The 15520-nt window shown below is 38.6% G+C and overlaps 1 protein-coding gene across 11 annotated transcripts in view; it reads left to right on the top strand.

The window, feature by feature from the left end:
- lrp1bb (low density lipoprotein receptor-related protein 1Bb) overlaps nt 1–15520 on the top strand; it is a 265115-nt gene that overhangs the window by 236597 nt on the left and 12998 nt on the right. For 8 of the 11 annotated variants that reach the window (XM_058083119.2, XM_058083127.2, XM_058083124.2 and 5 more), the window contains 13 exons: nt 2296–2418; nt 2537–2659; nt 5214–5357; nt 5636–5770; nt 5995–6114; nt 6251–6492; nt 6830–7053; nt 8328–8434; nt 10002–10118; nt 10211–10384; nt 11696–11821; nt 12696–12860; nt 15107–15268. In XM_058083119.2, coding sequence (XP_057939102.2) covers nt 2296–2418; nt 2537–2659; nt 5214–5357; nt 5636–5770; nt 5995–6114; nt 6251–6492; nt 6830–7053; nt 8328–8434; nt 10002–10118; nt 10211–10384; nt 11696–11821; nt 12696–12860; nt 15107–15268 — 1962 coding nt within the window. The remainder of the gene's footprint in view (nt 1–2295; nt 2419–2536; nt 2660–5213; nt 5358–5635; nt 5771–5994; nt 6115–6250; nt 6493–6829; nt 7054–8327; nt 8435–10001; nt 10119–10210; nt 10385–11695; nt 11822–12695; nt 12861–15106; nt 15269–15520) is intronic. The other 3 variants (XM_058083126.2, XM_058083117.2, XM_058083115.2) reach the window with 1 other exon arrangement.

Genomic DNA, 15520 nt, shown 5'->3' with positions numbered 1-15520 from the left:
GACAATGTGTAATTTACTATATGGACAAACATATTTGGAAAAACCTCATTATTTAATCAATAATTGGGTTTGGACTGTGTCAAGGAAAAGCTCATGCTGCTTCAAAACAGATGACAGGTGAAACAAGTTCTTTGAGACTAACAAGAGGTTAGTTGATTAAAGACATATGAGACGAATGAAGACAAACAACCTGAACAAACGGCTTCTAAAGTAACTGTCTCTCTTTTCATGCTAACATGTTAAATATATGAATATATGCAAGGGGGGATGTGATAGAGACAGTGAAGGTGAGACTCACTTGCCCAGATACTCAAGGCTATATGAATCAGGAATCCAGCACTTGGAGGATGTCAGGATTCTGTTTGAACACAACATCAAATGCTGGCATCTGAAGAAGGCCAGGACATAATATGACAGAATACAAGGAATGCTACTAATAATGCACATTGCATTGACTATAATGAATTGTAATAATACATATTTTTTCTTAAATATATATAAGTATAGGGTGGCACGGTGGTCTAGTGGTTAGCACGCAGACCTCACAACCAGGGTTCAATTCCCACCCTCGGCCATCTGTGTGTGGAGTTTGCATGTTCTCCCCGTGCATGCGTGGGTTTTCTCCGGGTACTCCGGTTTCCTCCCACATTCCAAAAACATGCTAGGTTAATTGGCGACTCCAAATTGTCCATAGGTATGAATGTGAGTGTGAATGGTTGTTTGTCTATATGTGCCCTGTGATTGGCTGGCGACCAGTCCAGGGTGTACCCCGCCTCTCGCCTGAAGACAGCTGGGATAGGCTCCAGCACCCCCCGCGACCCTCGTGAGGAAAAAGCGGTTGAAAATGAATGAATGAATGAATGAATGAATATATAAGTATATATATTAACATTATGTAAGTACTGTAATTATTTTACAAAGACGTTTTAGGCAATTTAATGGTTCCATATCTTTTTTGTTAATGCATGACTTTGTTTCATTTGTTTCATAAATGATAGCTGGATGAGTATGGTAAGGAAGAATATGAGTGCCACGCCTTCTTAAAGTGGAACTGCACTGTTTCACAATCCTTTTGTGAAACATGAACGCATATTTCTTCCAATTTTCTGTGCTTTATAACATGAGAAAACAAGTTAATAGGAGGTAGCGTACAATGCACGTCATTGGGACACACCTCTTTCACCCTCTAAAAAAAAAAAATTGGTCACCCCTGGTAATCTTAAAGATTTTCCTTTATAAATCACTGGTTGTCTAGATCAACACTTTTAGTTAAATGTACCATACATATAGCAGACAAACACAGCAATAGATGAAAATTAAAATAAAGTTTATAGGATTTACAGAAAGTGTGCCATAATTATTTAAACAAAAGTAAGCAGGTATATAACTTTGGGCACCCTTGTTATTTTATTGATTTGAATACCTTCAACACTAATTATTGGAACACAAAATTTGTTTGGTAAGCTCATTGACTTCTTTCCAAGGGCGCATTGATACACATGCGAGTTCCATCAACCACAGCAGCATAGATACAGTGACAGCACAATGTCCGCTCTCATTGGGATGGCTGAGTGTTCCAGCATAAGACGTGTGCTCCAGTCTTCACATAAAAAAATGCTGACAGTAACCGTCCACCAGATAAAAATTGTTTTTCATGTTAGCTGCTGCAATAATAATATCGCTGTAGCTGGGTTAATTTCCAAGTCAGTCAACACTGTTGGCGTTTGCCTCATTTTTTTTTTTTTTTTGTGATCGCCAAAATAGGTATTTCCCATGCGGCCTGTTGTTAGTTAGCTCATATTAACAAGTTCTCCGGTGCGAAAATGCCCAGAAAAGGGAAAGAAATTCATGTTTCGCATAAGGATTGAGTAGTATAAGCTGTAATTTATGTATTTATTATGTATTTTTATAATTATTAACTTAAAAAGGGACAGTGCATATTCAAGAAATTGTCTATGCAAATATTTCAGAAATAACTCAATGCCTACCTTACATCTGTAGTCCCTATAGAAGTTGGAGTAAAAGCTGCCATAGCTCTAACTCGGGAACAATGTTATATATTTTTTCCATTTTCACTTTCTGTAGGAGTAATAGCACAATGTGAAAGCTAAAATTGGATGAACAGAACAGCTATTAGAAGGGCAAGTGCTTCCCGCCTGCATGCCAAGGACTTAAAGAAAGATGGAAGGAAAAAAATACATTTTTGAGTCACACATTTTGTTCAGGTGAATAGACTTCTGTATGAGAGTTGGTGTTGAAGCTGAGGGAGTGTTTTATTTCTTTGTTTGATTGTAGGCACTTTCTTCTGCCGGGCTGATGAATTCATTTGCAATAACACTTTGTGCAAACTACACACATGGGTGTGTGATGGCAAGGACGACTGTGGAGACAATTCAGATGAAGACACAGACATGTGTGGTGGGTTGGACTGAATTTTTGCTTTTGTGTCAGAACAGTGTTTATGATGCACTATTATTCCTGCGAGTAGAAAATCAAGATGACATGCAGTTTTTTTTTGTTTCTTTTTACAATCAAGAAAAACTTCCTTGCCCTCCTACAAGGCCATTCCGCTGCAGAAATAACCGAGTTTGCCTTCGTGCAGACCAGGTTTGCAACAAAGTGGATGATTGTGGCGACAACTCAGATGAAGAAGAGTGTGGTGAGTACATGTTGTATTTTATGTTCTCACTTAGTTTTTAGTGTTTATGACTATCTTATTGTTTTTGGTGCCATACCGACCCCTTAAGCAAGTGTGTAGGTATGGATGTTCATCTTGTTATATTTGTAGCTTCTCTCTTGCTCCATTGTTTTACAGTTACAGCAACTGTTAGCTTGTGCACCACTTTGCTACGTGAAGCGATGGGAGCGATGGGAATGCTAATGGCGCTATCCCGGCTGCAGAGAGACCACCACGAGTGCAGCATGATTGTACTGAAGCTTGACCATTATAATTATTATTGATACGTATATATATATCGATATTCCACCTAAATATATCTGGATATGAGTTTTGGTCTATATTACCGAGCCCATGGATGCAATTGATAGTGATAGGGATCCAGTGGAAGTTGGTGTGGTCTCTTGAACAGATACAGTTGTGAATGTATTGGAGTTTGTTAAGCAGATTGGTAGGTGTGCCATAAAGAATGCTGTTGCGGTAGTCAATGTGTGTTGTGATGAAGGCATGAATGAGGGTTTCAACTGCTGGTCAAGAGAGAGGGGTGAAGGCAGGCGATGTTCTTGAGGTGGTGAAATGCAGTTTTAGTAACTGCTTTAATGTGTCGTGAGAAGGTACGTTTCCTGTCAAAGATGACTCTAAGCTTCCTGTATTGAGGTGAGGGTGAGAGGGTGGTGTTCTCAAAGCAGATTCGGATGTCTTTGACTGTTCGGGAAAGTGAGTTGCAGATGTTGGATTTGGTACAATGCAAGTTTTAGGAAATGTGTAAGCTAATAAGCTAATAAGCTAATATCAGAAAGATAGTTTGAGACAGTAGATTGGGTCTGAGGGTTGATTTTAGTGGATATATAAAGTTGGATAACGAAAACCATGGTGATGGAGAATCTGACTGAGGGGGAAGAGGTAGAGAAGACAAGAGGACCAAGCACCGAACCTTGAGGTACACCTTGGGAGAGATTGAGAGAAATTGAACTGTTTGTCTCTGGTGATATAAGGTGTCAGCCAAGTGAGCACGTCCTATGTGATGCTATGTGATGCTGTGATGCTGAAATTAGGATGTCAGTATCCTGCAAGTTGCAATTGGCAAGTCTTTTTCACTATTACTCAGTGATGTCTTCATGATATGATAGCACACTGTCCTTTTATAGTGCCTTTCAAGTGGAAGAGAACCATTTACAGTTTTGAATGTAGAATATAGAAAGTTTTGCAATGCATTTTAAATTAATTGTTGTTTTTGGGGGAAAAATCTTCTATAACTGCTAAATCTTTTTACTATGACATCCTGATGTGTTCCTGCAATGCGAGACTGATTTGAGTGATGGCACAGGGCAGGCCTGAGTGAACGGAACAAATGACTTCATTCATATTTCACTCTTTCATTCTCTCTTACCTCCCTTATCTTCCTCTCTGATTCCATTGATCCAACCATTAATCTTTCACTTCACTCCATTACCTCCCTCCATTGTACGCAGTTTCCTTCCATCCATCTTTTCAATCTAACCTCAATCCTATCTGGTCGTCCTTCTATCCTGCTATCACTTAATGTTGTTCCTTCCCTATTTTACCACCCCGTTGCACAGAGAAAAACAAAAAATGCATTGGGTACTCCAGCAAATTCTCTGAAGTACTGTATGTGATGAGTTATGACTTTTTGGTGATGCAAATAAAGGGACATCGGTCAAATGCCAAGTTCTTGACTGGGGACTCAGACTCCTGCACTATGATAAGGTAGTAGGGGTGTCACAACACACTCAGCTCACAAAACAAGACAATACACGATATCGGGTTCGCGAGAATGATTCTATTTTGACATTTGACACTTTTAAAACTACAATGACAAATTATAGAGGTGGACACGAGGGTCGCGGCGGGTGCTGGAGCCCACCCCAGCTGTCTTCAGGCAAGAGGCCGGGCACACCCAGGCTGGTCGCCAGCCAATCACAGGGCACATATAGTAGACAAACAACCATTCACACTCACATTCATACCTATGGACAATTTGAAGTCGCCAATTAACCTAGCATGTTTTTGGAATGTGGGAGGAAACCAGAGTCCCCAGAGAAAACCCACGCATGCATGGGGGGAACATGCAAACAAGATGGTCGGGGGTGGAATTGAACTAGTGCCCCCTGCGCGCTAACCACTCGCCGCCGTGCATCCCTCTGCCACGTTTATTCCCACAAGACTTTTTTTTTTATCGTGTGGCACCCCAATAAGTGATTTTTCCACACACATTGAACCAAGAATGACTTTCTTTACATTCTTTCTGAACATGTTGGAACAGAAAAGGTTCTTTCTACAAACTATTCATACATTGATTGAAGCAATTAATTTTTTAAAATGTTGGTATGCAGGGTCATTGGGAGTGCAGTGGTTCAAATAGCTGCTAAACAGAAACTGAATGGATTTATTCTGAAGAATACTAGCCTAAACCGATGAATTGATTTATATTCCTGCAGAAAGTCTTTATTCAATGAGGTTTATTTACTGTAGGTTTTGAAAGTCTTATCTCATGAACTGTCTTTGAATACCAAAGCAGAAGTGACGGCTGGAAGACCTCGACCTTGTGGGAAGACTGAGTTCACCTGCAGTAACAGGCGCTGTATTTCCATCCAGCTACAATGTGACCTGTTCAATGACTGTGGCGATGGTGGCTCGGAAGAGCAAGACTGCAAGGCTTGTGAGTCCAGCACCAATTCACTCAATACGCAAACCAATCAAACAAGCCCTCAGAAAAGATGCCATGATGTTATTGGAAAGCATGGCAATCTCCTCTTATTTTAGCTGTGATGCTTTGTTATACATGCTAATGTATGTATGCCTGTGTCTTGAGAGAGGTTGTGTGTGATGTGAAAAAAGATGATGTCCTTTTTCCTCGTGCACATCAAAAGAAAAGCACAGCAGGTGTCTGAGATGCTGAGGGCGGTTGTGTAATCAAATTCCAATCTTTATTTGCAGTTTCCAGTGGGGATGTATGTGGTAAGAAAACAAATCCATGCGGAGAGGACGCCATATGCAACCAGACAAATACAAATTCAGTATGCCAGTGCAAACCAGGCTTCAAAAGGAACCAGAAGTCAGGCCAATGTGACGGTATTAGACAATGCTCTTTGACATTCATGGTCTTTTATGTAAATATCTTGACCGTTACTTGTTTATTTGAACAATTCACAGGGAAAAAGACACAGTAGAAATGTGATATATCAGGAACATTCTGTCATGGATAAATTAAGATAAATACTTTGTGAAGTAATGTAATTACTAATTGAAGCACCATTTTTTAAATTGTGTTTAATTGTGTTCTCTTTATTTTTTAGAGATTAACGAGTGCCTGCAGTTTGATACCTGTCCTCATTATTGTGCAAACACTAAAGGATCTTTTAAGTGCACATGTGATAGAAATTATAAGGAGATCGATGGTAACTGTGTTGCAAAAGGTAAGAAGTTTATGTGGTTTTATTGTAACCAATCAGCGTTTTCTTAATGTACCCTTCATTTCAGAGAACAATTATATATTTCTAAAAATTGACTTATTCTATGTGGCTTTTTTCCCTTCAATTACTCTGCTGGCAGGACCAGAAGATCGAGTGCTCTACATCGCTAATGACACTGAAATCCGAAGTTTTGTGTATCCGTTTAACCAGAGTCATGGGCACAAAGTACTCACAGAAATTGAGGACAATGCACGCATTATTGGGATGGATGCATTGTTTCAACACCAAAGGTTTATCTGGGCTACCCAATTCAACCCTGGTGGAATATTCTATAAGGAAAGTCTGGAAAGAAGTCAAACTAAAACAAATGTCAGAAATATTGTAAGTATATCTTACCTGGTGACACACACAAAAAAACTGTCATTTGTATGTGTGCAATATGAACATGTACAATTTTCTTAAATAAGATAGAGTTTAGGATATGTGCTTTAAGCACATAATAAGTGCCAATTAGTAATATTTCATGTTGATTGATAATATCAATGATATTAATTCACTATGTTTATTATTGTTAATGCAAAGCACTTCCAAATGACTGAAAACTACATCTACAATAATAAATAAATGGATACCTAAGTGAACTCAAGATTTCACTAGGTGTACTGAATAATGATGTACCAAGAAGTAATAGTAGATCTGACTTTTCAAATTGTATCAGTGTTCAGACTTTCGACGACCCAGAGACATTTCTGCTGACTGGATCACCGGAAATATCTACTGGACAGATCATTCACGGATGCACTGGTTCAGCTATTACACAGCACACTGGACTAAACTGCGATACTCCATAAATGTTGGACAACTCAAGGGACCAAATTGCACCCGCTTAATTACCGACATTGCAGGAGAGCCTTACGCCATTGCTGTCAGCCCAACCCGAGGGTAAGTAGTGCAGTGGTGTGCTGTGGGAGTTGGATGTTACATTTTTTACGTATTATGTGTTTTATGCCAAGATATTTCACTGGTACACTTACAAACCAAATTGTGTGGTATACCTGAAAACTAATTAAAATACGTCTTCCCTTACAAAATCCTCAGGTTTGACTGACACTGTCAGGAAGGTATACATTCATCATAATCAAAAATGTATTTCATTAAATGTGTAAATACCTCATTCCTTCCGAGATGTGCTCGTGATGGGGTGTTGGGCTTTCTGCTGCACGGGCTGTCTGCAAGGGTTCTGCATGGCGGATTTGGGCCAGAGGGCCTACCTAAGCAGGACCTGGCTTATTTGCTCTGCTGCCGCTTTGTCCTTGGGATGGGTGTGTGGCTCTCTCCGGGTCCCTTTGGGTTGTGGGAGTCCATGCCTGAACTGCCCCAATTCCCTTCTGTCCCATCTAAGCCATTCACTGCATGGTGGCATTCCAAATAAGTAAAATAAACTACATCCCAACAGGAGTATTGCAGACTCACGTGTTATACAATAAATCTCTCCTGACCCAAGGCAGGTTAACAAAGAAACTTTAAAGCCTTTGTAGCTCATCGTTGTATTGTGCAGGTGTACCCAACGTGTTTGGTTAGTGTGTGTCACCATCATCATCAAATGTGCCTTATTACCCATCCTCACACGTGAGCAAATCTGTTAAATAGTCTCAATGTTTTAAAAGCTGGACACTAATTGCGTATGCCCTCCATTACACCGAGCAGCTAATGTACTGCACACTTGGTTTTTGTATGATAGCTGCTTGCTGTATTCAAATACAACCTAATGAGGTCAGCGAGAGTGAACCAAAACAGTCCAGCAGAACTACAGCCACACAATGACTTAGACCTCATTATAAAGCTTTGCAGAGTGGAGAAGAGCTACAGCTCAGTTGATATCCCAGCTAAATCGTGCCCTTTAACTTGTGTGTATTTTGGCATATAAACGATAGCAACCTTTAACCCATGATTGGACAAAGTTATAGTTTGCTGCAATTTTGGGGGGATTCAACAGTTTAAAAACATGATATATCCATCATCATAATGACTTTGTACTGACCACACCCAATGTGGCGCCCCCTCGATGAGATTTTATATGGCACCCCACTCTATCGGTGATCGGAGACCCCAACCAATGGGGTGCAGGCGCCAAATTTGACAGCTTGATCTACCATTTATTTTATTACATCTTTCATATTAAGCTTTCCTGTGAATGCTTCTGTGAACTGTTACAGAATGATGTACTGGAGTGTAGTTGGTGATCACTCTCACATTGAGGAGTCTGCAATGGATGGGTCTTTACGCAGAGTTCTTTTGGAGAAGAACCTCAGAAGACCAACTGGTAGGTATTTGTTTTAGAGTCTATGCATTGCTTCAATTGCAGCCTGTTTCTCTGTTGTTTACTGTGTTGGTGTTTCATAATTAAAAGAGGTAGTTTTTGTCTATGCAATCCATGGCATGTGTTATGTGAAGCCATGGAAACTTTTTTTTTTAAAATATTGACAAAATTTTGCTTCGGTTTGCATACATTTTCCATAATGCACTCACTCATTTTGTCATGTTATTAAAACGCCACATGAGTCCAACAGTGTTCTTCATGTATTTTTTTCACAGAACATCCTTTTTTTTAGCAGCCTATTAGCTTGCTAATACATGGAAACCAGAACCAAGAGTCAGCTCTGTCACTTGTTTATAATGTCATCAAAGGTTGACTCTGTAGTTCCATGCTAACTAACAGAGTTCAAATAACACAAAACACACTTTTATAGTTTTCCAATTATAGCTTTACATGCTTAAAACTATTCTCACCAGTTTTATTTATGCTGACACTTGCAAGTTTCTTTGGCTGCATCTTGGGTTATTTTGCAACCGTGATCAGAAGAAAAGCAGATACTTAAGGTGAGAAACACGATTTAATTTTAAAAGCAATCTTGTCTTTTGGCAACAAGGTAAACTTAAACATCAATTTATAACTTTCAGTCATTATTTATATGCATTTAAAACAGTTTAATAAGCTATATTTGTAAAACTGTGAAAATGTGCATTCTTTTAACAATTTTAGCTTTGTGGAACTAATAAATTTACATTATTTCTTATGGCAAGATTTGTGTGGTCAGAGTCCACTTTAGTTACAGTTGATGCTAAACCAGGCTTTCACAGTTTTTGCAAAAGCTGATTTTATGGAATAATTTCATCATGTTTTTATCAGCCGACAATGACTCTATCATCTGAAAACACAGAGAATGTATTTCTCATGGTCTCCACAGAAACAGATTTCATTGGGATGTCCGTGTCAAGTAAATAAGGAGAATACTGTACATGTATGTTCATATGTGTGCTGTATAACCCTTTGAAATGTAGGCTTTGATACGACCACACAACAACAACACAAAGTAAACCTACAGCAATTAAATACTTCACTATTTTTTTTTCTAGAGGTAGACAGGGATGATCTAGTTTTGAGCTGCTTTGGCCTCCTTTAATTCAAGGAGCCAACATTCTCTTGTGTTCACAGTGAGAGGAATTCATCATTCCTGGAAAACCTATTTAAAACATCCAGCCAGCTTCTCAATTATCTAGTCAAACTGTGTGCGGAAAGTAAAAGTGATTAATTGGTTTGAAATTGTATTGTAAGCATTCCTAAACTCTTCCATCCAAAATGCACACACACAAACACACACACACACACACTATAAGGTGAGAGCTACTTTGTATTTCCCACACAAGAAAATTGATTGTGGAAAGAAAAACAAGGCAAATGGCTAGAAACACACAAAAAAGCAGCTCCTGCATTGTGCTGCTCATCTTGACTGTTCTGACCTTAGCTTCTCCTGATGACTGATGACTTCCACCGTGATCTCTGTGTAGTTTGTAAGCTAAATAAATGTCTTTCTTTTATCCTCCCACAGGGCTTGCAATTGATTATTTCAATCAACGTTTGTACTGGGCTGATCCTGAGCTCTCTCAGATTGGCAGCATGAGGCTGGATGGTTCTGACCCTCTGATGACGATCACTGAGAGACATGGTAATTCCTTGCAGATCCTTCCATCTGATTTTTTTGCCAGCTTTGTTTGCCTGCAAAATTCAGAATATTATTTTCCTGTACTCAATTTACAGGGATCTCCCAACCATATAGGATTGATATATTTGAAGACTACATCTATGGAACTGGATTGAAATATGAGGTCTTCAAGATTCACAAGTTTGGCAAACACTCTGTGGAGTTTTTCAACTTGGGTGTGGAGAAGCCCACCAATGTATTGATTTCCCACAGATTTAAACATCAAGATGGTAATTTGGATGCTTGCTTTCATAAAACATCATTTAACAAAGCATGGAGGATAAAATTGTAACATATTTTAATGACACATTAGAGCAGGGGTCACCAACAGAGCGTCCGCAGGTAGAACGACTACATGAGGTGTCTGTGAGCCTGGTTTTCATTTAGGCTTTCACTTAATAATGTGAAATACACTAGTAAGAAAGGCATTCTGAAATACTAAATTTAGATGTTTTAACACAAACTGTGAGTTGCGGATACCAACATTTTGTTAGTTCGTGTCAAGGAGGAAAAAAAAGAGACAAGAAAGTTTTCTGATACCCATCCACCTGTTCATCCATCCATTTTCTATACCACTTATCTAGAAAACCATCCCAGGTTTCAGAGTTTCAGACAGCTCCAAACATTTACACTACAACATCATCTGAAGTAGTTCACCATTTAAAAACATGACAAAAACATAAAAACATTTAAGTAAAATACATCTATCTACTAACTAGATTAAATTTCAGCCATTGTGGGAGTAATATCTTGTTGAGCAGTTTTGAAGTCTAATGGGCAAAAAAAAAATGTCTAATTGCAAAAAATGTGCATGTGACAGGCCTCCTCATTCTGAAGCCCCTGTGCATTGATACGGCAATCTGTAGAAGAAGATAACAATTCAACATATACAGTATATACACAACAGAAGCACTGCAGCTCCAAAACATGCATTAATATCACCAATTTCTGTATAAGCCGCTAGTTTTTTTCTTAAACTTTGAACCCTACGCTTTATACAGTGGTGCGACTAATATATTACCATGTTCTAATCTTATGACATCTTATGACATCGCCTACTTCAGAACTACTACTATTCGCTCAAATACTGTCTCGCTCGTTGTGCATATAGTCCATTTCAAAGTCATAATTGCTATTATTTTTTCATATACGTTTCAGATTACATTTAATATGTAAATATTTTGTATTTACTTATTCATTTTGATCTGGTGTATTGATCTGGTGTATTAATTGGTTCAATTTCAAACAATAACTGCAATACCTCCATCATTTATGCAAGCTCATTAGAATTATTGAACCGAACTCTTCTAATCATTTTTCTGAGGTGATTGCAGTGCTTGCTTAGTGCAATTCAAGGTCCTCTAATCAATTATGGGTATCTTCACACATCAACATTGCTTGATTATTCAGACTGGGAATTATGTGTGCAAAGAGTTGAAACAATATCCCATTCAAAGCAAAAACACAAAGTAATTCCTTCTATAATAAACAATCCTTGCTGAAGAAACTAAATGTATCATATGTCTTCATTTGCTCTGCAGCATCAAATCCATGCCTGAGGATGTCTTGTGATTTCATGTGTTTGCTCAACCCATTGGGTGCCAGATGTACTTGCCCAGAGGGCAAAATACTGCTCAATGGCAGCTGCAGTGATGTCAACATCTCAGGTGGGATTTTAGGTACTTTTTTGTGGTGTTGTTATACTGCATTACAGAAAACTGGGAAGTAGGACATTTTAGACCACCACCTATGAAAAGTGCAATTTAGGACAATACAATAAAGGAGAATACAATCTATTTTTTTATCTGGATTGATAAACTAGTTCTGCATATTCATATGTTATGTTACTTATATTAGCAGGCCACACAGCTAGGACATCCTTGGCCATCTCTGTGTGATGTTTGCATGTTCTCCCCGTGCATGCGTGGGTTTTCTCCAGGTACCCCGGTTTCCTCCCACATTCCAAAAACATGCTTGGTTAATTGGTATGAATGTGAGTGTGAATGGTTGTTTGTCTATATGTGCCCTGTGATTGGCTGGCGACCAGTCCAGGGTGTACCCCACCTCTCGCCCAAAAACAGCTGGGATAGGCTCCAGCACCTCTGCCACCCTCGTGAGGATAAGCAATAGAAAATGAATGAATGAATGAATGAATGAACATTACTTTGTTATCACTTTCTTCTTCTTAAGGTAAGGCCTCAAAAGCCTTATGTGCTATAATTACTAGTGCTTCCTTGCTCTCACATACAGCATAAAGGTGAAATGTGGTTGGATTTTGTAGCATCAATAGTTATAAAAGCATGTTTACACTGTAACAATCACATAAATACGCTGCAGTAATTGAGAATAGAATAGTGTTTAAGTCAAATTTCAGAAGATGTATGGATTTAATATTGTGAGTTTCTTTCTCATATGTCACTTTTTTGTCATTTGTATTGGTTTTTACTGTTATATAGCTTTAGTAGCAGGGCGTGTGCTGTAATTGACTTCTATAAGTGCACACAGCATAGTAAGAAATGTGGGCTCTTTATTGCTGTGAAGGTGAACTGTGCCGTCCCCCCTGCGAGAATGGAGGCCGTTGCTTGGCCAATGAGAAAGGAGACTGGAGGTGCTACTGCTGGCCTGATTTCTCGGGCGAGCGCTGTGAGGTCAACCACTGTACAGACTACTGCCTAAATGGAGGCACCTGCATCGGCTCACCCCTGGGTAAGGCGACTTCACAAGGGTGACACTTGAGTCCTGCGCAAACTCTTATTATATGTCACAGTCAGGTCAGTTTTCAGGGTCAGTCCTCTGTTGGTGTATCTTTAAAGTTGATGTGTACTTGTCAAAAATGTGTGATACTGTTATCTGTCAGCCTACAAGCATCCCGAGCATATGAATTGATAGTTCATGTTTTACAATACCCCCAAAGGGAATTCTTTGTATGCAGCTCCGCCACAGAATGGGATTTTGAATGTCGGGGTTTCAGCCCATTTCCTTTTGCAAAATGATCCAGTGACATTTTACCATATTTGTCATTTGTATTCATTTTTGTATTTTTTACCTCTGACATTATTACGTAACGCCACTTCTACAAGCTATGTACTAGCGTTTTTAGAACTGGAGCTCATGTGGTACAGCCCATAAATAACGTCTTCAAACATTATTATGAATCAATTTACACTTTTATTGATTTTTCTAGGTACATGACTCTGACATTGGCTTTACAGAAGACAGTTTATTGTGTGTAGAAATGGCAGAATTATGTAATTTGAGCCAGAAACAGCATCTGATTGATTGCATCACATGATGTGATTCCCTTGAGCCCCCGCTTACTTCCCACGGCCACGGCAACCCTTTTTTTCCCCCATTCAATGTCTATAAAAATTGACTGTCAGATGCTAAGATTACATATAGTGCCCATGCATACATATCCTTGGAAAAAGACATTTTATTCATCAGGCCTTGAGATTTAACCATTTTTTGGATTGACATGTAATATATTGTCAATCACTGTACTACAGGAAGGCCTGTCGACTTATTAGCATTTAAATGTTCCTCTCAATTATTATACCGTTCTTCAGATACAGCATTTTATTCTCAAATGGTGGCCGGCTGTGTGTGATTCTTTTTTCACAGCAAAATAAAAAGGCTGTCAGTTAATTTACCAAAGTACCAACCAAAGTTAACGTGTTCTTATTTGGCCCATGCTCACTGTCCTCAAAATTTTGTGACAAATCAGTGAAAAAAAATGGGTGTTAACGAAAATAGAATAATCCCTTACTGTTATTTTATTGTTGTTGTTTTAATCCCTCTAAAGACGATGGTTATTATATAGATGTTGTCTTATTTATTTTATTGTCAGAGCCGGCAAGTACTTCCCTGCTGGCATAACCACGACCAGGAGCATTGGTGGCCCGCAGGACACTAGTTTGAGGCCCCCGCCTTGATATGAAAGTCTAATGTTAGTGCGGCCCGCGCAAGTTTGATATGGATGCTGTATGGTATCATCACGTTTGATTAATGTTCATGTTAAAGGTTAAATAACTGTTAATAGTTATCCTCCCTATCCGTGTGGAAGTGGTAAGTTTTTGGCTATTTAAGTTTCAAGTAAATAAATTGAAGGCTACCGTTTAGGTCGCTAGCTCTCTAGTTTGCGAGTTACGTAGCATGTGTCTCAAGACCCTGCAGTTGCGCAATATGTCAAATAAAAAGAGTATAAATGTGACTATCGTCGTGTTTTGTCATGTCTACAGGGCTCTAATAATGCTTTGTTAATTTTAATCTGGAAAAAATAATGTATCTACCCACCAACTATATGTGGTTTCTTAAGTTTTTATTATTTGCCGTTTTATTATTATTATTATATTTATTTATTTATTACTGATTGATTGGTTTTCTTTATTCTTGATTTGTTTATTTATTTTTCATGTTATTTTGTGTAGAAAAATAAAAAGTAAGATATTTGAGAACAGTGGAATGTTTTATCAGAGCTTTCATTGTAGAAAATTGGAACCAAAGCAAAGTTTTTTACATTTTTTTGTTTTTAATAAATGCGTTTTTTTGTTGTGTTTTTTTTGAAAACCTGATGCGGCCCAGCCTCACCCAGACCCGAGCTCCAGTGGCCGCCAAGTAAATTGAGTTTGAGACCCCTGCTTTATGTAGTACCATTTTTAAGCTCCAATTTTTTGAAATAGTAATATCAAAACTGAATATTTTCTTGAAAAGACTCAGGCATGCCCGTCATAACGTCCCCGGTTTTGAAAAACACTGACCTAATTAATAATTGAGGTTATATTCATTCATAAATCAATATGGGCTGGAGGTAATGTAGTACATCACTGAGTCATACTGTATTAAATCCAACTATAGTGCCAATACCATTGTGATACAGAAACCTGCAACAAGTGCAGCAGAGCTGGCTTTCTTTTGCATGACTTAACCTCTTTCTCATGTCTCAATTCATCTAGGTAAGCCGACATGCCACTGTCCTCTTGGCTTCTCAGGTCCGTTCTGTGAGAAAAGGATATGTGACAGCTACTGTTTAAATGGTGGAAAATGTGATGTCACTGAAGGGAACCAGCCAGTCTGCCGCTGTTTGGCCGAATATACTGGAGATCGTTGTCTCTACCGTGAGTTATGTGCCTTCAATTGGATGGCAACATGCACAAGATACTTATTTTAAAATGCATTTAGGCTTCTCATTGTTGACAACAACACTTGAGATACAAATAACCGTAGAAGGAGCGACAGTTATTTGAATTGGTATAGGCTGCTTGCACAAACCTTACATGTTTAAAGCTCACAGTGTGTGTGTGTACAACTAAATGTTTTTTTCCATGAATAAATGTTCTATGAAACAAAATACAAATATATCAAAACAT

The sequence above is a fragment of the Doryrhamphus excisus genome, linkage group LG12 (assembly GCF_037039965.1).
Source record: "Doryrhamphus excisus strain RoL-2023G ecotype Guam linkage group LG12, RoL_Dexc_Guam_v1.1, whole genome shotgun sequence".
In the NCBI taxonomy this organism is placed as follows: domain Eukaryota; kingdom Metazoa; phylum Chordata; class Actinopteri; order Syngnathiformes; family Syngnathidae; genus Doryrhamphus; species Doryrhamphus excisus.
The sequence above is the reverse complement of the archived record's forward strand: the minus strand, read 5'-3'. Positions and strand labels throughout refer to the sequence as shown.